This window comes from Solanum pennellii, chromosome 6 (assembly GCF_001406875.1).
Source record: "Solanum pennellii chromosome 6, SPENNV200".
Taxonomy (NCBI): Eukaryota; Viridiplantae; Streptophyta; class Magnoliopsida; order Solanales; family Solanaceae; genus Solanum; species Solanum pennellii.
The window spans coordinates 1,043,678-1,066,183 of record NC_028642.1 but is presented as its reverse complement, the minus strand read 5'-3'; the positions used below and the strand labels follow the sequence as shown (position 1 = coordinate 1,066,183).

General features: G+C 33.9%; 2 protein-coding genes across 2 annotated transcripts; one reads left to right on the top strand and one right to left on the bottom strand.

The window, feature by feature from the left end:
* Positions 1–2,077: 2,077 nt before the first annotated feature.
* Positions 2,078–7,088, bottom strand: LOC107021938 (dentin sialophosphoprotein). The gene is made up of 4 exons (XM_015222651.2): positions 5,776–7,088; positions 3,915–5,572; positions 3,163–3,426; positions 2,078–2,736 (listed from the first exon to the last, which is right to left on the bottom strand). The coding sequence occupies exons 1-4, from the start codon at positions 6,977–6,979 to the stop codon at positions 2,410–2,412; spliced, it is 3,453 nt and encodes a 1,150-aa protein (XP_015078137.1). The 5' UTR covers positions 6,980–7,088; the 3' UTR covers positions 2,078–2,409.
* Positions 7,089–11,031: 3,943 nt separating this feature from the next.
* Positions 11,032–20,882, top strand: LOC107023012 (ATP-dependent zinc metalloprotease FTSH 9, chloroplastic). Its single transcript, XM_015223574.2, has 13 exons — positions 11,032–12,052; positions 14,808–14,873; positions 14,971–15,105; positions 15,255–15,320; positions 15,660–15,845; positions 16,000–16,086; positions 16,164–16,277; positions 16,423–16,547; positions 16,637–16,745; positions 17,615–17,740; positions 19,064–19,384; positions 19,518–19,641; positions 20,109–20,882. Exons 1-13 carry the CDS (start codon positions 11,153–11,155, stop codon positions 20,234–20,236), a joined length of 2,487 nt encoding a protein of 828 aa, XP_015079060.1. The 5' UTR covers positions 11,032–11,152; the 3' UTR covers positions 20,237–20,882.
* The last annotated feature ends 1,624 nt before the right edge of the window (positions 20,883–22,506 follow it).

The window sequence follows — 22,506 nt, the reverse complement described above, 5'->3', positions numbered from 1 at the left end:
CCTTTCTTGAACAATAAGAGATTTGTTAGGTTTTATTTGTCCTGATTTCTTACCATAAATAGGTTTTCCTTTTAGGAAAAGGTTTTGGATTGACTAATCATTTTCTTGTAGGAAAAGGTTTAGGACTCTATAAATAGAGGAATGCTCCTTCTAACTTAATCAGCATTCACAATGTAGTCTTAAGGACTTTGAGAGTTTTGGTTAGAGAGAGAATTTGTGGGTCACAAGCTTGATACGTTATCACTTGTGTGAACCTCCCATGTATTCCGAGTGAATTGGTTGAGGTTGTTCCCCTCTGTATTTTGTACTCTCATATTTATAGTGGATTGCTCATCTCCTTTGTGGACGTAGGTCGATTGACCGAACCACGTTAAATCTTTGTGTCTTTTGGTATATTTCTCGTTGTCTTCTTACTCGTGATCTTTCGAGGTTTGCTTTGCTAGCTTCCGCATTTACACCTGCTTATTTTCGATCCTAACAAGATTTTCATGTAAATATCTCGTGTTGCTTTACTTTCTAATATGTAGATTGTTCTTTGTTGTTCTTTAACTAGTTCTTAGTCGAGGACATAACTTGACAGTGTTTTAAAAAAAATATGTGTCTTAGGCCTCCAAATTTAAGGAGTCTCATTTTTAATAATAATAATAATATGTTATAAGTTATTATTTTTTTTAAAAAAATTGAATAATATTTGTAGAAAGAGTTTTTTGGAATTTTACCCTAATTCTTCACAGGAACACGTACAGACAACGTGTTTCTGTTTGTTTGAAACTTAACGATAATCAATTTGAACAACACAATAAAATAATTCTTTTGCAGATTACAACAGTTACGTTTTGTGAAACAAAAAATAATAACACAATATTTTATCGCGGAAAGCCCCAACTCTTAAGGGTGAAAACCCATGACCTACACCTCTGTAGGATTTAACTCCACTTTATTAAAATTCATGTCTCAACAAAAAATTACAAAGTTATGTAACCTAAGGATTATAAACTCTAATTCCTAGATGAATTATAAACTCTAATTCCTAGCTAAGAAATTATAATCTCTAATATCTAGCTACCCTAAGACACAAAACCCCCAGGTTTTATATCTTCTGATGTTCTTCAAGTTCTACAACTTGTCGAACAACTCCTACTCACAAAACTCAGATTGTAAACAAGACTCTTGAATACAATCTTACAAATTTTCCTCACAAATTGCAACACTCCCAATAAATCTCAAAACTCTTTCAAACCTACTGATCGTGTTTTGATCTTCTTTCTATGTGAGCGCGAAATTTTTCTCAAACGAAATTATCGCCCTATCTATAGATTTGGACTTAAATCCAAAACCTATTTCAACTAGAAATCCTACTTCATGTAGGACTCCTCTTTTGTGTGGAACTCCTAGTTCACCGCATCTTCAAGTTCTTCTTCAACTTTAACTTTGCCGCATCAAATCCTTGTTGAACTCAACTTTGACTTCTTATTCTTACTTGTCTTTACCGCAAAAAATCTTACGCTTCTTGCTGCCTCAAGTAAGTTTTCCTTAAGCAAGTAGGAAGTAAATAAAGACGTATGTTTTCCTTAAGCAAGTAGGATATAGTATTCCTTCTTTCACTTGGCTTTGAATTCATTCTTAAATCTTTATTCACATGATTTTCCTATTTTAAGTATGCTTCCTAATAAATTATAAAGTTATACTTAATTTTGGATTTCCTCTTCCAGTAAGCTATGTTAAATGAATTCACGTTTGCTCAGGTTGCTCCATAATGCACCGCACCGGTTTGTCAATCTTCAAAATATACACATACATATTCATATGTACCTAACAAATTAACTTTTCATGAAAAATGAAGAAAGTATTAGAAGAAAATTTACATATTTGGAGTGCATGAAAAAAAAATTAAAATAAAATGAAAACGAAAGAAATCAATTATATAAAAGTTATTAACAATTCAAGTTTAAGGCTCCGTTTAATTTTTGTTTTAGGACACTAATATGTTTGAGCCGACCTGAGTGGAAAATAGTCCTTTTGTGAGAATCACCCACACATATTAGTCCATATAAATATTAAATTATTAATAGCATAATTTTTTTCTAAAAACTGAAAATAGTAACATAAATATGAGTGCAGGTTACCTGCTACAAACATGTTTTCAATGTCATTCTCTATAAATTATACAACCTAATATACTATACAACAATAAATTTCCTCTTGACTCTCCTATGTGTATACATCAAACTTCATAGAGCTCCTATATACACCAAGTATCTTACAAATGAAAATTGAGTTACACATTTAAGGAGTCTCATGGGAAAAGAAGAAACAAACTATGTTGTTCGAACTCTCCTAAAATATCCCTCGGCGTTTTTGAAGAGTCTGAACAATATAGAAAACAAGTGCATGTTAACTATCCCCTTATTAGTCTTTAGCCTTCTCTTTACTATCTGTCTTTTCACTATGTGTTTCCTTTAATGCTGCAGAATTACCCTTATTTGAAGTTTGTTCACTTGCACTAATAGGAGTGACTAAAATTTCATTCTTGTTAGTTGAAGTGGAAGCAAAATTTGTAACATCACTTGTCTTTTCTTGTTTGTTGTTGTTGGTGGTGTTGGAAGACACCATAGTGGTCTTGTTTGGTGATTCTACAGAGACTTCTTTGAGGCTCATTTTAGGTAAGTCCTCCTTCTTGACATCATTGTGATTAGTGGCTTCTTCATGAAACTTCTCTTCATCATTGGATGGTTTCTGTATAACGTTGCAATCAAAGACAAAGTACGAATTTCGTTAAGGATGTTCTAGATTCAATATATATTACATGTATAGAAAATATGTTTAAGCTATATACACGTATAGTTTACTATATATACGGTTTATTTTTCCTGGCAAAGGATGTTCAACTAACCACCCTTGATCCTATGTGACTGTATTACATTATTTTCACAAGCACAAAGATATGATATAATGAATGTAACAAGAAAAGACCATCTATTTATGCTGTTGCAAAGAGAGGGTATGTTTTATGTACGGATAAGTGCGAAAATAGGAGAACCTATTCTCTAAAGGGTGGTTTGGTTTATCATACTAACAATAATAATCCTACCATACCATACTGTCAGTATATATAACTTAAGTAATTGAAGGTATCATTTGATCCAATCCATATAAACGTACCGTTTTAGCATCTGTATGATGAAGTTGGTCTGATGCAGACTCAACCAATAAAGTTCTAGACATTCTTGGACTTGGACTTTCACCTATTTGTTCCTCCCTGTCAAAGTTCAACAGAGGGCCTTGACCTGTTGAGGACTTTGGTTTGAGTACGGACTTTGGTGATGATGAACAACTCGAGGCTGTAGGGACTTCTTGGATTAAAGATTGTAAGCTGATCAAGTCTTGATTGACAGAGCTCTCCGATGGAATTCCAGGTATCGGATCCTAAGTTACATTAAAAAAAAAACAATACTTGAAATTTCAAACACTTCTATAAGTGAGAAACTGGAAAGAAAGTGTTGTTTCTATTAGGTTTGTTATGCAGAACTTGAAAATGCAGGTGCAATTACATTTTCCTGTCTGCCAAAAACACTGCTTTACTGATACATTATAATTTTATTACAAACTTATGATACACATTCATTATTTTTAACTATACACGATTATACATCTTTTCTGCCTTTAACAAGTCGATACACAACTAAACTTCACAAAAACATGCTGGATTTCAACTTATATCAATTAATTTAACATGGAGTTGATTTCTTATATGGTCACTCGGATCGTAGTTATTATCTCATAAAGTCACTTTCTTTTTGTTGAAGAAAGGTTACTTTCTAAGATGATAACTATTAGTTGAGTAACCATCAGAGAAGTCAACTCGTTTAACTTGCATAATCTAATAATTGTCAAATTCATTAAAATCACCAAACCTGCGTTCTTTTCTGTTTTTCAGAAGTCGAGGAGCCTTCACTTGCTGAGAACTTTGGTTGAATCGTAGTGTTGGGAGAGGGGGATGAAGTAGAGGCCCTCGGAACTTGTTCAACCACCAAATCATGTGGTGATGATGATGATGATGATGCTTGTGAACCATCAAAACTCTGGCTAATTGTAGAAAAAACTTCTTCAATAGGCTGTTTACCACCATTATCGTGAAGTGATTCCTGAATATCATTTCTAGGGAGAGACTTTGAATTTTCTGCAGACTTCTGTGTCTTCGGATGTGGTACTGAACTTTGCACTGTCGGATTTCTTAACGTAAGTTTTGAGCTCCTAGTAGTGGTTGGATCACAACTTTCAGCAGTTACTTCATCTGTCAGCTTATTTTTTAGTTCGCGCGTGTCTACTTGTTGAGCCTCCAAATTTGAACTAGATCCTTGATCAATGGAAAATGTTGGTTGCGAAACAGACTTAGACGATGATGTACTAGAAGAGGCTTCAAATGAGTGATGTCCTTGTCCAATAGTCGAAAATGCCACAGGTTCACTATGTTGTTCGCTGGCACTGTCTAGAACGAGTGCAGCGACATCGTTCTCTTTGGCTGAAATTGAATTTTCTGTTTCTGAAGGTAATTCAGAAACTTGTAATGTTAAGTTGCTTAAACTAAGATCTGATTCCTGTGAAGCAATTGAATCTGATCTTTCACTAGATATGTTCACTGACCTATCATTTTGTAGCTGATCAATACTCGAAGAGGATCCATGTTCAATCAAACAATTTGGTTGTAGAACAGATGTCGGTGATACTAATGACGTTAATGCGAAAGGGAGTTGTTGTGCTGGAAATTCTGGCTGTAGTAATGAACCTTGAAATCTTTCACCGACTACAGAAAGTCCTTCCGGCCTACGCTGTTGATAACTACTGCTAGCTTGATTCCTGTCTGTCCTTGGAGGTGGAAATGAGCTTGAACCAGTGGAATACGGTTCGATTGTTCGTTCTGATGGAATATTTTGTGGCACATTATTCTCAGACATATGGAACCTCGAAAATCCAAATTCTACTATATCTTGTTCAGTGACCTCGCGTACTTCTCTGGAATTTGATTCATTTTCATCTACTCTAGCTAGGTGAGATGAAGACATCAGAACGTCCTCACTGCTAGACGTTATAGCTTTTTCTATCCCCCCATCTATAGAAATCTCCTCACCCACGGATGAGTTCCCATCGTCTGTCAAGGGAGGTGAACCGACTTCAGAAACCTCCACTTGCAAGTCAGAAGCAATAGACTGGCCGGGAGTGTGATGCATAGGACGATTAGGATAGTATAAACGTTCGTTCTCTATCGTGTTCTCCAACAAGGATAAACCAGAAGGTGATGGATCACCTGATAAGTTCCTTAGAGCAGGAGAAGCAATAGACTTCAAGATTGCATCTTTGTCTATCTTATGGAATGGTTCATCATCTTCCGACGAAGATGATGAACTTACCCTATTGCTAATATCTTCCACTAGTACTGACTTTATCTGTACTTCACTACTGTCTTTTTCATCCTGGACTTCCCTACTTTGATCTCCTTTATAGACCACGTTCATCTCCGGTTCGGATGCTTGAGATGGTACTTCTTCAACTATTCTGTCATTTTCTTCCTTACCTGCAAACAAACCACATTTATTAATTTTCATTTAAAGGAAGTATTGAAGGACAAAGGTCACCCAGAATGAGCTCGCGAACATTCTTGGTCTCAAGGCTGAGATAAAGGCGGAGGGTCGTGATATCTGTTTAACTTATAAAACATGTCAAGTTTAAGGGGCTATCTAGGTATTCAGACGGAAAAGAATAGATACGTCATTTTACCTAACGGATGTCTTGATTTGGAACTTTCAGATGTCTCTGGAAACCATTGCCTGGATGGAAGATCAGAACGTTGAGTCCTTTCGCGCTGCTCAAGATTCAAATCCCCTGACAATGCAGTCCCCATACAGAAGCTTCCATGCCTGGATAACATCAACTCCTTCTGTTCCTGAGCTGACATGAACTCTTGCATAAAACTTCCACCTCTTACATTAGGCTTTTCTTCATGTTGATCATATGGAAGGTCAAAAGGATTCCGATTAGGTCCCAAAATCGAAGGGGCTGAACCCGGGGTAGTTGAAAATTGATTAGTTGATTCTTTATGTTTTGGAATTAAAATTGAAGATATTGGAGGAAATGTTTCTTTGCAGCCTATATTCATCAATGATCTTCTAACCTGTAGGCTCAACATCTTTCGTGCTCGTCTTCGTGCCATTAAACTTTCCAATCTTCTAGTCCTTTCAATCTCAGAAAGTCCAAGATCCATGAGATTCTTTTGATCATCATCCTTCCATTGCACACCCTTATTTCTAGCCCCATCATATTCTGTTTCACCAAAACATTCTCTTTTTCTCTCATACATACAACTATATGATTTAAAACATTTTCCACTTCCTTCATAAGAATACTCAACAGGCCTTGAATTCTTGAAAATACTTGAGCTAGAAGAGCATTCATCACGATCATGACTTATCGAATGCACTTCCACCTCTCGTATATCTTTCAGTTTTTCTTCAATCAACGCGCCTTTATCAACAAAATCATCATGATCATGATCATCACTAGAAGGTATTCGAAACGTTCCACCTTGTATAAACTCCTCAGCACCAGTTTCTATACATTTCTTGGATTTTCTTCGTCTAACAGATCTAGCTCGAAGGAAAGCCTTTTGTTTATCCTCAATGACATCTTCATCATGATGACTGATTGTATTCTTAGAAGGTTTCGAATGATCAACATCTCTTTCAAAGTGTTTGAAACTTGGAATGCTAAAGAAGAGTATAAGAAGAATAGTGAAAAAGAACAAAAGGGGTAAGGAATATATGAAAAACCATGTGTTTGATGGTGAAAGTGAATAAAACAAGATGAAGAATAACAAAGTGAATGAAACAAATGGATGTTTTTTGGTAAAAGTGGAAGAAAATTCTATAGAATATTTAACATTTGTCCATATCAAACTACTAATATTGCTTGACTCAATAGCCATTTCTTTGTCAAATGTTGTATCATTAGGAAAAATTTAGATATAAACACAAAGAGACTCTCATCTTATTTAGTTTGATAAAGAATTATGTCTCTTTTTTTTTTGAACCAAAGAAAAGTGAGATTGAGGGAATTTTGTTCATTTTTTGTGTTTTTTTGGTTAGTGATATCCTCTTATTTTAGAAATTCTCCACCATCCTTGCTCCTTATTTTTAGTAATAACTAGAGATTAGGATTTTAAATCTAACATATGCATAGTATCTATATATGCACCTATTATTCTTTTCTTTTGTGACTAATTATGAGGAGGATTATGATAGGGAAGTCCAAAACTATATAGATCTTATATTAGCATATTGTAATACCACTATGGAAATCAAATTCTATATCTTGTAATAACCATGATACATTACGCGCTCAGTTTTTACTAAGTTTCAATAGCTTTATTTGTTATTTTATAAGCTTTTAATACTAATAAAAACATTCTTTTTTTCTTTATTATAACTATATATAACATATAAAATCAAAAAAAAAATTAATAATACTTTGACAAGATTTTTCAAAAATTAATTTGAGTAACATATCAACTCAATTTTTAATGGATTGTATTAAAATAATTGAACTAACAAATGAACGGGTCAATAACCAACCCAACCTAAATGGGTTGGATCGAGTAGGGCGAGTTGGACTTGATTTTTCCACTCCTATCTCTGAATATTGACACAACTCAAGAAAAATCACATCCAAAAATGATTAATTACTCAATCCCTTTTAAAAAGTAATTACTTGTTTCAAATATACTTTTTAAATATTACCATTTATAACAATATAAACAAAACTATATATTTGTTAGATTTTGCTTCTCTCGCCTCTCTCTCTTTTTTTTCTCTCCGATTTTTAATTCTTCTCTCTTTCTCTTGCTCCTTTTTTTTTTGTATATCTTTCTCTCTTACTTTTTTTTTATTATTGTTTTTTTATTTTTTGCTTTCTCTTTGCTGTTGTGCTCTCTCTCTCTTGTTTTTTTCCTTTTGTTTCTAAATGAATAAAATTTGTATCAATAATTAATTAATTAAATAAATAATTTAATCCCAACAAATAAAGAGACATAACAAATTATAAAATGAATTAAACTTGAACTAAAAATGTATTACACACATATCAAAGTTGATCTATAGAGTAAATTAAACTTGTATTAATAATGAATAAACAAGTAATCCAATAATAACAAATAAATCAAAAAATTGTAAAATAAATTCTATTGCCTTAAAATTGTATTTATTAATTTATCTCATTTCATATAACTTCAAAACTAAAAATGATAATTTTGTAAGAATCAGAATTCTCCGAAAATTGAAAAAGTTTAAGTGAAATTTGGATTTTAAAAAATAAATAATACCTACTAATCATCTTGAAATCTAGTGGGTTATCAAATTGTTCGAAATATAATAAAGTATTTAGATATAATTTTAAAGTTGAAGAGAGTTAATCATAACTATTAGAATAACATTATAACAAAAAAGTTATCTTCTAAATATATTTCATAAATGCTTTTGATTTAATCATTATGACGTTTGAAATTTCCGCGCAACGAGCGGGTACGAATACTAGTTAATAGTAGTAAAAAAGGAAGGTGGAGAGTGATAAAAAATGACATTGAAAGTGAAAAGTTACCATGAAAATGACAATGAATTTCTGAAGAAGAAGGAAGAAAGAAAAAAAAATTAATAAGGAGAAAAAGTTAAAATAATAAGAAAAACAAAAAATATATTTTATAACAAAATAATTGTAAAAATAAAATTATATTCATTTTTTAAATTTGTTCACACTCTTTAAGAGAGTGCATACACACTCAATGTCAGGTGGACAAAAATGATGTAATAATATCAGTTTAGGATTGTTTCGAAGATAATAGGACGTTTGCATTAGGGCTGTTCAAAATCGAACCAAAACCGATAAGCCGAACCGATAAAAAAGTTATTGGTTTATAGTATTGGGTTATTGACTTAGTGGTTTTGATAACGGTTTGATTTTTTTTGTTATCGGGTTATCGGTTCTTAACGGTTTGAAGTTTTTTCTTAACGGATTAACCAATAACCCAATACTAAATTAAATAATTATATTTATACCATTTTGTATAGAAAGTCCTCGACTTAGAGTTTGATTTCCTACTTTTATTTTTGATTGTCTCAAACACTTGGTTATTCAACAATATAAAAGTGTTTGCTTTTGACCAAGATGTAACATGCGAACTCAAGTGCATGATTTATTGTGTTTGTCACCTTATTTCTAAATGATTTTCAATGTTTTTTCTTTTGTGTCAAATCTTAATGGTTAAATCGATAACCGAACCGATAATGATGAAAAATCGATAAACCAATAATCGATAAGTCAATATCTTAATGGTTCTATAATGGTTTAGCATCTCTACAAACCGATAACCAATAAGACAACCCGATAAACTTCAAAATTGAACCGAATCAACCGATCCACAGCCCTAGTTTGCATAGTTTATATGTTATTTTGAAAATTCAAAATAACTTCAGATGTCACTTTATATCTTTTTTCAAATAAAAAATAAAAGTTGAAGGTATTTTTTAAACAATAAGTGAGAAAATAATATTTTGAGTCATTTTCTACTATATTTACATCTAAAGGTAAAAATGCAAAATTCTCTTATTTGGTCAAACACTGGAATTGGAATATCTTTTTAAAATAAGAAAAAATACTTAGTTGTTGAAAAATATCTAGGATGAAAAGTTTCTAGACTTTTTTTTTCCCAATTTACTTTATATATAAATATAAAATAAAATCCATGCAAAGTGACAAAGTTTAATAAAATTAAATTGAATAGTATATGTGGTATTGGTTTGGACAAGAGAAATATTGAGAAACACATACTTTTAAACCATTGCAAAGTGCCAAACTTCAACATATGAATATAACACATCTCTTATTTGTTTTTTCTTAAGATCTTATAAAAAAAAATTAGATAAATAATTTGAAATGAAGAAGTATAATTTACGATAATTTAAATATATTTTTCTATGAATATATCAACACGTGTGTAGTTAACATAACTCACATTAAAATAATGGGAACTTAAAGGACTAATAATAATAATAATAATTAAAATGCTTGACCATATATAATTAAATACTAAGATGAATGACGTTTCGAACCAATCCAAAAAGGAAAACTATTACTCCCTCCGTCGTCTGGTACTGTTTGTTATAATTTTTATTTTTAGATTCAAATTATAAAAATTTTGATTAATATTCATCATATTAATATATAAAAAATTTCAATATATATACTACTTTTTATATAGTTTTAGAATATCTAATTTTTTTGTTTAAAATATCGAATGAATGTGATCTAATTTAACTTTAAAAATTAATCAAATTGACTTTCGAAAATCGCATAATGATAAATAATATCGGATGGAGAGATTATCATATAAATGATAATGGAGCCCGTAAATAATTGCATTATATACGTATGCATATTTTATATGAATTATTATTAATGATAGAGAGAACTATTAAATATACTCTGTAAATTTTAGATAAATTATTAGTTTTACTCTCATATTATAGGTTGACAGTATTAAAATTACTTTTTAGTTAACTAATTAAACATAGATCATTTTTGATCTGTCACATGACATAACAAGTGACCTCAAATTCTTTTAAAATCATGATGCGCTTGAGAAAAAATCAAGAAAAGTGTTGAACACACTCCTAAATTTAGTGAGAATATTTAACTTATGTTATAAGATTAATGATATATTTAAATTTTATTAGTCAAATAAGAAGATCATTTTAATAATCCATTAGAATTTAAAAATATTTTCGATACCTTGTATTTTGATTTTATATCAAAATATATCTAACTTAATCTACAAATAGAACTACAATTCATTACATTAATTTGAAATTAATTTTTTTAAAATAAATAATTGGTGATAATCTAACAAAATAAACTTGACAATCTCAAACAAAAAATTGGATAACACGAAAAAACAGACATAAGTAATCAAACGGTCATAAACAACCGCACCCGGCAAATCCAACGGTTATCCTTTCTTCTTCAACCTCTCGCCGGTAATAAAATCACTCACAATCTGTAATACTCAGTTCAATTTTTTCTTCATTTCTTCCATAAATTTTTCTCTCAAATGGCAATAATCGAACACCATCTTCGTCCCTTTATTCATGTACAAATTTCTTTGAATTTTCAGTATAATCCAAAGTATTTTTACAGACATACTTTCTTCTGCAATCGCTATGGTTTTTTACACGAAAAACCCATTTCTTTGATCTCCCAAAAGACCCCTTTTCGTTCAAATGCTATATTTCCAAAATCCCTTTCAGGGTTTGATTTTTTGGGAAAAAAGAATTCAAAGAAAAAGTTAACTCCACGTGAAATAAGTGTTCAGGCTAACGGGTCCTGTGAACAAGATTCGGATTCAACGGAAAAATCCGAATCTTCAGGTACAGACAGCAAGAAATCTCCGGGTTCAGAACCGGGTCCTCGGGTCCCTAATTCGGGTTCGTCAAGAAGGGAGAAGCAAGGGAAAGATAATTGGTGGTGGTCCAAGGGGAGGAAATTGAGGTGGGAACCGATAGTTCAAGCTCAAGAAATTGGGGTTTTGTTATTGCAATTGGGGATTGTGATGTTTGTTATGAGATTACTACGACCCGGTTTGCCATTACCCGGGTCGGATCCTAGAGCTCCGACAATGTTTGTAAGTGTTCCATATAGTGAGTTTTTGAGTAAGATAAATAGTAATCAGGTGCAGAAAGTTGAGGTTGATGGTGTACATATAATGTTCAAATTGAAGAGTGAAGTGAGTAGTAGTGTAATGGAGACTGAGGTTGTGAATGTGAATGAAAATGGAAATAGTAAGTTGCAAGATTCTGAGGCAGTGCTAAGGAGTGTAACTCCTACAAAGAAAATTGTGTATACTACCACGAGGCCGAGTGATATAAAGACCCCTTATGAGAAAATGCTTGAGAATGATGTTGAGTTTGGTTCTCCCGATAAACGGTCTGGTGGATTCATGAACTCTGCTCTGGTAAGGATTTGATGAACTACTTTTCAACTGTATATTGTTGTTATGAAATGTTAAGTCGTGTATCTACACCGATGCACGTTCACTTGCTATATCTGTATCTGTAAATGTTTTTAGTCTAACTAAAGAGGCTGTAATACCAGTAGCTACACATTCAGTTAGCTTGAAAATGGACTGGTAATTAGATATGAGATATCTGATGCTTCGTCAAAAACTATCGTTACAAATGCTTTAGTTCATTCTTCAACTTTTTATATATGCGCTTAATTGTAACTTCACTGCTTTTGATATTGTACATCTCGAGTTCCCACAAATGGAGAAGTTATAACTAGATCAACTTAATTATATAGTTGTTCTAGAAAAATGTTGTCTTTCTTCTTATATGGTCATGTAGTTACTATCTTTTCTCAGCACATGACATGTAGCGGTTGTTTGGTTAGAAGCAAATTATGCAAGGATTAGTTGTAAGGATTTACTAATGCAGGATTTAGTAGTAAATGGATTATTTACTATTGAATTAGTATTTTGTTGTATTAAAAATTATTATACAGTGTATATTTCAAAATATTTTTTAACTTGTTTAAACAAAATTAAATATTGGTTACTATTATCAATGGTTATTTTTGTCATCTAGTGGTTTTAATACATGTATTACTAATCCTCAAGTTCTTATTCCACATTCTATCCCCCATAAAATAATACATATATCCTTGCATAACTTATGCGGGTATTAGTTTAGTGGAAAAGGAAATTGGAGCCAAACATTGTATTGAGAAATGCTAAGCTTTATGTGGAAAGAGTAAATGAAACCGAACATTGTAGTAAGTGTTGAATTTTATGTGGAGATTATGAATAAGGTTTTAGAATGTAATCGTAATTTACAAGTTACAAGTTATAAATAAGGATTTAGAATGTAACCATACATCCCTGCATAACTTATGCGGGTATTAGTTAAGTGGAAAAGATAATTGGAGCCAAACATCATTTTGAACAATGCTAAGTTTTATGTGGAAAGAGTAAATGAAACCGAACATTGTAGTAATAGTGTTGAATTGTATGTGGAGATTATAAATAAGGATTTGGAATGTGATCGTATTTTACAATTTATAAACCTCTTTACTTTTTTTCTGATGCTGTCTTTATTATTGACTAACATAATATTACAAGTTACATTTCCATCTCACATTGTAGTTCAAATTCAATGCTGTGTATTCAAAATGCATTCATTGGCTGACAAAGACTATGTATTACCAGGAGCACACTTGTTTATACTATCCAGTGACAATATTGTGTAAATTAATGAAACTAGCAAGGGAGTGAACTAAATGTTTGAAAATAAAGAAGCATTCTAAAGAGGATGGGTTGTAGGATAACTAGAATTAAGAATCGAACAATGCACTGCGAGTGCTAGCATAAAAAGACCGAAGTTGAAGTGAGAGCAGGTGTTATTGTGGTTCTTAAATTCAGATAATTCACATATTTAGGCTCAATATTTTTGGCAACGATATGATATAACAAACAAAGTTAAAATGGAATGGTTGAAATGGAGGATGTGACAAGAGTGTCATACAATAGGAGGATACCTACGAAAGCGAATTTTGCAAGTTTTATATAATGGTCGTTAGACTAGGAGTGAAAGTTTTCTTCTAAGAATAAAAATTATCAACAAGATGAGTATTGTAGTAATGAGACTGTTAAGATAGATGTGTGATCATAAAAAATAGATAATCCTTCTCAAAAAAATAAAAAATAGATAAGATAGGAAATGATCACGTCTTATATCACGTACAGATAATACACATATGAGCGTAAAATGAGAAAATGTTTTTGAGATGACTTGTTCATGTTCTACAAAGGTCTCCAAATGCTTTAGTAGTTGGTGTGAAACAAATTATTTTTGAAATTTTCAGAAAGGACGAGATAAACCTCAAATCGCATGTACCACAGTTGTTTTATAAAACATGATAAGGCTCAGTTATATTGATGTGCTTACATCAGATTCAGTATTATGCTAGGAATCTTTTTTCTGTTAAGAGATTTGTATGTCAGTTGAATATGTAGAAGACTTCTAATTTAAGCCAACTCCAAGTTATTGAGTATTGTTAATGATATGGGTCCAAAGTGAAGCAGCATGTATATTGATGATTCATATAGACGACCCCAATTGGTTGTGATTGAGCCATACTTCTTATTGTTGTTGTTTAAAGTATTTTAAGGGAGCAAACAACCACAACAACAAACCCATGGAACAAACAACACCATCAAACAAAAATATTTCAGAGTTGAGTTCAGTCATAAGTTCCTCTCCGAGGTGCTTTCTTAGCTTAAGATGTCTGTGTTTCGCAAAAACAAAGATGACTAGATTTTCTGTTGATTCCAAGCTAGCTTATTCTCTTAATTTGCTATAGGAATTCTACTTGTCACTCTTATGGAATAAACTTCCTTTTAAGTGTGAATACTACTCCTTTCCGCCCTTTTCTGAGACAACCTTTGACATGCCATTCTGGAGTGTGAGAGATCAATTTTCATGTTTTTTTCTTGCTCAAGTGCAGAGATTGCATGAACCCGGGTTGGTTGCAGTGAGTTTTTCTATATTTTTGGCTAATGCAACTTGACATTTCTTTCTAGTGCCCCATTCATGTTATTCATCTGTTCTATGGTGTAAGCTAAACATTTCATTATTGTTTGTCTATCCTGATTTTTTTTCTTCAGATGTTTGAATTAAAAACTTGAAGTGCTATTTTACATTATTTTGCAGATAGCATTATTTTATATTGCTGTACTAGCGGGGCTTCTTCATCGCTTCCCAGTAAATTTTTCTCAGGTATATACAATTATTATTCAAATTATGTGTGTGATTATTGTAAGTCCGTGATATTTCTGAATATCTCATCAACTTCATTGTGGCTGCTTAATAACAGAGCACAGCTGGCCAACTCAGAAATCGCAAGTCAGGGGGTTCAGGTGGCACAAAAGTGTCTGAACTAGGGGAAACTATCACATTTGCTGATGTTGCAGGCGTTGACGAGGCTAAGGAGGAGCTAGAAGAAATTGTGGTATTTTTTATTTTCATTGGTGAACTTCTCTTGACAACATATCTGCTATAAGTGCTGCATTTTGATACCATAAGAAGTTGATGAACAGTTAATAATTCATTGTTGTGGCGTTTTTAATTGCTGGTGTTTTTAATTGCTTTTTTCCCCAGGAATTTCTTAGAAATCCAGATAAGTATGTACGGCTTGGTGCACGTCCTCCTCGTGGTGTTCTACTGGTGAGTTTCAAATTTGACGTAGTAATGTGACTGCTACGTGGTTATCAAAGTGAGAAAGCTTTGAGAATAATGTACAATAATTGGAGGGTTCGAATAGTAACTCATTGAAACTTCTGATCTTTTGTTCTTGGTTTTTTTCCTGTTTCTGAAGGGATTCTCTCTCTATCCCTTCATGTCACTTTGTGATGCCTCTATGGTCAAATCACATCATTATTTCCTGCTAGTTTTGTTATGTGACTATTGACTGTCTGACCATTCTACTTGGGGACACCATTTGATTAGTTATATGCTTTGTGATTCTCAATGTTTAGATTATAAAAATGGCTTTAATTGTTACAGGTGGGTCTCCCCGGGACAGGAAAGACACTTCTAGCAAAGGCTGTTGCTGGGGAAGCTGAGGTTCCTTTTATCAGTTGTTCTGCAAGTGAGTTTGTAGAATTGTATGTTGGAATGGGAGCATCACGTGTCCGTGACCTGTTTGCACGGGCAAAGAAGGAGGCACCTTCAATAATTTTTATCGATGAGGTCACCTGTGCTTTCCTCCTCCTCTTCTTCCTCTACAAACTCAAAATATTCCAATAAAAAGTGTCATCATCATCTGGATGTGCAGACCTCCTCTTCTTTCTCTACAAACTCAAAATATTCTAATAAAAAGTGTCATCATTTTCTGGATGTGCAGATAGATGCTGTGGCAAAAAGCCGTGATGGAAAATTCCGCATTGTAAGCAATGATGAAAGAGAGCAGACATTGAACCAACTACTCACTGTAAGACATACTGGTTTTGTGGTGCTGCATCACTTCAGTTTTTTCATAAGAAACTAATATCTTACAATAATCTGCAGGAGATGGACGGATTTGACAGTAATTCTGCTGTAATTGTTCTTGGAGCAACAAATCGCTCTGATGTCTTAGACCCTGCTCTTCGCCGACCTGGGAGATTTGACCGTGTAGTAATGGTCTGTATCTTTCTTCAATGGGAATAAAGTTTTCATTTTGCTTAAAAGCTTTTGTCCATGTTCTAGAACATGGTCATGAGTCATGACCTCGTCATACAGACAACTCCTATAGAATGGAAATGGTGATGTAAGTTCCTGTTTCTAGGTGGAAGCGCCTGATAGGTGTGGAAGAGAAGCTATCTTAAAGGTACATGTCTCCAAGAAAGAACTTCCCTTGGCACAAGATGTTGATCTTGGTAACATCGCTTCTATGACTACTGGTTTTACGGGGTAAACCTTGTTCTCTGATTTTCATAAGCTTTAAATTTTATATGTGATGTTTCTATGGCTGACTGATTATTCATTTGAGGATGGTATAGGGCAGATCTTGCAAATCTGGTGAATGAAGCTGCTCTGTTGGCAGGAAGACTGAGTAAAGTTGTAGTTGAAAGAATTGATTTCATTCAAGCTGTTGAGCGTTCAATTGCGGTATCACTCTTTACCTCTCATAATTATGCTAATGGCTGAGCAACAGCATGCACCATTACTCTTTTTTTGCATTATATGTAATTCTTTCTTCACAATCGTGTGTTAGATCCACAATGGTTAGTTCAATTAGAACAAAATGGGCATACATAAGAAGCTTTTCATGAGAAAAGTTCATCCATATTAGATGTTCTCCCTTGAACACGAGTCCCACTAGATTTTCCATTTTTGGGCTCCATTGTATGATAATTCAATAAGCTTGGATTTCGAGAGCTTTAGAGAAGTGGTGTATATTATCTATCCTTAAACAGCAAATATGTACATGCCGATGCTTTGAACCTTGATGGCTGTAATATTATAAGAAACATGTTCAAGACTGAAGAATTCCTAACATTAGAGTCGATGGTAGAACTGATGGAGTTAGACTTATTTGATGCATCTTTTATTGCTAAGGACCAGCGTGTTCTGATTTCAAGGGAAACTTAAATACAGGTGTCTGGTCCATGTAAAGTTACATATTTCTCAATATATGTCTATGGATTCTGTGTAACATAATTGGAAAAAGGTTGAAGAGGAAGGGGGACTGTGGCTGCCCTCTAAGAGCCTTTTAAGAAGCATTGTCTACTAGACTTAAGAATGTTGAAGGTCTAACTTTTAAAAAGAAAAAGAAAATTGCAAGATGGCGGACATGTTATAGTTTGCATCCCCCATGCTTTATCTATAGTGCTGGTCTATGGGCTCAAATGAGTGAATAAACAAAGTATTTCTTGTTTTTGACCTTCGCTGCTACGTTAGTTAACATGTTTCTTTTAGTTTCTCTTCTTGATCACCATTGCCATTTAGGTTTACAAGCTTCATCTTCGATGTTTCAGGGCATTGAGAAGAAGACTGCCAAACTGCAGGGAAGTGAGAAGGGTGTAGTTGCAAGGCATGAAGCAGGGCACGCAGTAGTTGGGACTGCTGTTGCAAATCTTCTTTCTGGGCAGCCACGGGTTGAGGTGATCATTATTATCACTTTCTCTGAGAAATTCTTTTTCTTCCTGATTTACTGCAAGCTCGTGTTATTTGATTTGAGTTCCACTGGATAACATCTGACAGAAGAGGCTGATTTGAAAAGAATTGAAAAAACTCTATGATAGAACTACTCTAGAAATAGAATTTCTTAAGTTTGACATTTTTCAGAACAGGAAAATCAAATGTCTGCATGTCTTGAACAGCCTGGTTTTGACCTTTTCCAGGGACATTATGCATCAACAAAACCACTCCCCTGCATTTGGCATGGGACCTCTAATAGTGTTTAAATTGGGTTCACAGTTTGTTCTTGGGGTGATGGATTATGGAGAAATATTTGGATCATTGATCAACACAGTCATCTCTGTTACCTATCCTTCTCAACGTAGTATCACTGTTGTTAGAGCAGATAAAATAAAAAATAGAAAATGGAGAAGTAGTGGCTTATTGGTGTCTTGTTGATTGATAAGAATGTCCAAAATGGAAAAATGCCTGTGTTTGGATCTAATACTTTATTCTAATAAAAAATGGGTGTCTGGATTTGATAAGGGATAGGAAATGACTTGGTTCTGATGTCAGACTTGGGTACAACTCAAATATGCTACTGATTGTTTGACCTCTATTTTCCCTAAAAAGGCAAATCTGGAAGAATGTTATATGTACATAATGACCTCACTTGTCAGGAAAAAACAATATAAGGTTCTTTCTCCCTACCTCTCTCTTTTCTGGTGTTCTCCAGATTCATGGAAATATATTTTCTGGGTAAAAGGGTTGTATGCCTTCCTTAATGTTGTTTCTCCTTGACAAAAAAAGAAGAAAGAATATCATAGTTCTATATTTGTGGGTTGAGTAGGTGAGGTATTTTATTCCATGATTTTGGTGTTGGTAAATAGAGAGCGAGCGACTCTCACTCTCCAACCCCCCAACTTTGTTTTATGTGAAAGTTGTTACTAATGAGAAATCTCAAGTTTTCCTTGTTATTTCCCCTTCCTCTCTTTCTTAATTTTGACGGCACCAGTTCATTTTTTTTACGTCCCCCAACTATCTGTTTCAAATGAACCATACCAACATGGTTCTGGAAGTGGTCTTCCTGCAAGTTCTCTCAATATCCTTGTTCCTTTTCATGTGAGTTTGCAAGTGAGGTCAGCCATTCCTATATTGGTACAGATGCTTAAAGTCTTTTACTAAAATCAGTACTTTGCTTCTACTCAACCGTGCTTTTCTCAAACTATGATTGTTGCTTTTGTTGTACATAATTGGGATCAGTGCAGTTATGGTATTTATAACAGTTCTCTTTTTTCGTTAACCAGAAGCTGAGCATATTGCCAAGATCTGGAGGAGCTTTAGGATTTACTTATATTCCTCCAACCAATGAGGACAGATATCTGCTCTTTGTTGATGAATTGCGTGGGAGGTTGGTCACTCTTCTTGGTGGACGTGCTGCGGAAGAAGTATTGTACTCTGGACGTGTATCTACTGGTGCTCTTGATGATATACGCAGAGCTACAGACATGGCCTACAAGGCAGTGGCTGAATATGGTCTTAGTCAGACCATTGGCCCTATCTCAGTGGCAACACTTTCTGGAGGTGGGATGGATGATGGTGGATCCATGTCCTGGGGAAGGGACCAGGTCTTTCTGCTTTTGCCCCTTTCTTGTTTTCTGAATTCTCTGCTTTTTTCTGCTCTACATTTGATCCCAACGTATGTTTCTAACTTAAAAGTACCACATCTTTAGCAGAACTGAAAGTAAAATTATTCCACAGGGGCATCTTGTTGATCTTGTTCAAAGAGAGGTCAAGGCTTTACTGCAGTCTGCACTTGATATTGCACTCTGTGTTGTACGTGCTAATCCCAAAGTTCTTGAGGGGTTGGGAGCTCAATTGGAAGGTAATATGTTCAATGTCACTTTACTAGCCAAATTTTCGGTATTCTTTGGTATTGCTTTCTTTCGATTAACTTCACAAGGCAATGATTTTGCATTAAAGATAAAAAAAAAATCTCATTTTATTTTTAATATGTTAATAAATAACAAAGATCTCTTTATGATATGTGATGTGTCTTCTCCTTTCAATCTCTTTACCTTTTCCTTTGTGGAAGGTGGATACTCTTTCTATTCCATTTTATGACATTGTTTTGGTTTAGTATGTGTTAAAAGTATGGCACCCTTTTATATTTGGGAACTCTCTAATTCTATACTTCCTATTGTACTGTCAATGTGATGCTCTTTTCACTACAAAAATGACATGTTTAAGACCACAAGTTTTTATGGTACTATATGCTCAGACCGACATATAAAATGAGACTGGACTTTTATATTTGGTACTCTTTTATGGATTGATATTTCTTCCTCTCAGAGAATGAGAAAGTAGAAGGTGAACAACTACAAGAATGGTTGAGCATGGTCGTTGCACCAGCAGAACTTAATTTTTTCATAAAGGGCAAACAAGGATCTTTACTTCCACTGCAAGCAGGCTCTGGATGACAGAAAGTGCAAGCTTAACCCAGTCAACAGTACAAAAACGAATTTACGCCTTCATCTGTGCTCTCTAGGGAAACAAAGCTATATTCCTGAACCAGATGGGCATCACTTGCTGGCATCCAGACAGCGTGATTTTGCATGTGTTAGTAAGGTAATTGACAGCTACTTAACTCCTACAAACACCATTGTTATATACCACGATCACAGATTGTTAACTCGAAGAGAAGGCATGCGCAAAAGATCTAGCCAAGAGTTTCTTGGTTCTAGAGGTGAAATGAAAATAGGCTCGTGATCAGAGTGATGTCTGTTGGTATTTTCTTCTACATCACTTGTACATGTGCCAATTATTCTAAGTAATTACACAAGAATCAATACCTTAATATTGTAATATACATCTGTACTGCAGCTTACAAAGAACTAATCCATGTCTAATGTTGTGGGAGAAGGTGTGAAACTGTGTATACAATGTAATCTTTCTGATTATGAGACAAAGTATCAGTAGGTTGCCATAATCTTTGACTTGTGTAAAATTACAAGTATTGGATGAGGTAATAGTGACAATTCCTTATGCTTGTGGTTAAGTCGTATGAGGAAATGTGGCCTACAGGCTACAAACATGAGCTTAATGGCAAAGTCATCAATTGATAAATCTTGTATCCCATATTTTATGTTGAGAAGGACATTATCTTATACACTTGTTGCATTCGAAATTAACTTAATCTTATGATTACACATTCATACTCATGGATCACTAATGATATTGAACCAAATCGTCGTGAATGATACTCACACTAAACCACCTGGCAGGAGGACGAACCTAAACCAACCAAATAGACCAATAACCAAACCAATTCATGAAATAATTATTAAGAAAACAAATTAAAACCAACTAACGAATTGGGTTGGCCCCATAAACTCAATCGATAGTCAAACAATATATGCAGAAATAAAATCCTTAGAAACTGAAAGTCATCATACAAAACTCTAAATAGTCAAGACTAAGGATGCAACTCCAAAACTAGAACATAAAAACTAAAAGCCTTGAGTATCTGTGTCGCTCAACTACACTTTTTCGATTCGAAGTGTAGGCGATCGCTAACAAGTACAAACTCAACGATGAGTGAGGTCGATCCCACAAGGAGTGATGCGGTAAAAAATTCGATTATGAAGTAAAGACATGTTCTAATCTTTTGTAGGTGCAAGGAAAATACCCAACATAAACTAAATCAATAAATTTTAGTGATCAATATCAAATGGGGGAGTTTAGTCCCAAGTAACACAAGAGTTAAGCGATTAGAGAGAAGGCCTTAAAATGTGATCAATCGAATGGGAATTTTGCGTATTGGGTAATTACTAATTGCTTTAAGGTGTTGAACTACAATGGCTAGGCTAGGTTTTGTTTACGATAGCTATCTCTCGAACAACTATCATGTTTTGAGTGAGTTCTCTTGAACCTCAACAAACTTAACGATACCAAACAACTCAATTCCTTAATTAACCCACTTTCTCAAGCTGGTTGATAGAGACACAATCAATACAACTATCAATCATTCATTTTACTTTAATACCTCTTTCTCAAGAAAGCATAGAGAGCTAAGCTAGAACTGAATTTGCAACTTCAATTCATTGATTACAACATGAACAAACAATTGAACTCATGTCAAAACAACATTAAATTCAACAATTAACAATACCCATTAGCTAATTAATGCATTTGGAAACATGATCACACCCCTAAGGTAGAAGATTTTAGCCAAACATAGTGAAAAGTAGGAAATTGTTACCAAATAGATTATCCATCCGAATTGTCAACAATCTACAAATACCCAAAGCCAAAATTAAAGCTAGAATCCAAAAATCTCAAATCCGAGATCCATATCTTCTCCAAAAAGTTTTCAACAATGTAGGAATGTGAAAAACTCTAAAAACCCAGGAATGCACAGTGTGGTAAATTAATTTTTCTTCCTTAAAAGAAATGAATTTATATGTTCCTAAAAACTTAGCACGGAGACCACTGCACCACCAGATCTGATCGAATAACCTCTTCACTGTCATGACCTCACCCACGTCGTTTTCCTCTCCATTAGCTAGTGTCCCCTCTCTCTCACACTCTACTGCGAAACAATGGTGGCGTGCACCACCAGCACTACTTCTCTCTCACACGGCACGTCGCTTCAATGGTCTCCGGTGAGCGTTGGTCTGCCTTCTCCCTGCGCGGTGAATCAATGGCTCTGCTAACCAAATCGGTGTTAGTAAATTGTGGAGAAAGAAAA

Excerpts from the sequence above, each read along its gene's own strand:
- LOC107021938 (XM_015222651.2), bottom strand. The coding sequence starts at position 6,979 with ATGGCTATTGAGTCAAGCAATATTAGTAGTTTGATATGGACAAATGTT. Across the intron at positions 5,573-5,775 it reads CAAATCAAGACATCCGTTAG|GTAAGGAAGAAAATGACAGA; the intron begins GTAAAATGACGT and ends GTTTGTTTGCAG. Across the intron at positions 2,737-3,162 it reads ATCATACAGATGCTAAAACG|AAACCATCCAATGATGAAGA; the intron begins GTACGTTTATAT and ends AACGTTATACAG.
- LOC107023012 (XM_015223574.2), top strand. The coding sequence starts at position 11,153 with ATGGCAATAATCGAACACCATCTTCGTCCCTTTATTCATGTACAAATT. Across the intron at positions 19,385-19,517 it reads TGTCCTGGGGAAGGGACCAG|GGGCATCTTGTTGATCTTGT; the intron begins GTCTTTCTGCTT and ends ATTATTCCACAG. Across the intron at positions 19,642-20,108 it reads GTTGGGAGCTCAATTGGAAG|AGAATGAGAAAGTAGAAGGT; the intron begins GTAATATGTTCA and ends TCTTCCTCTCAG.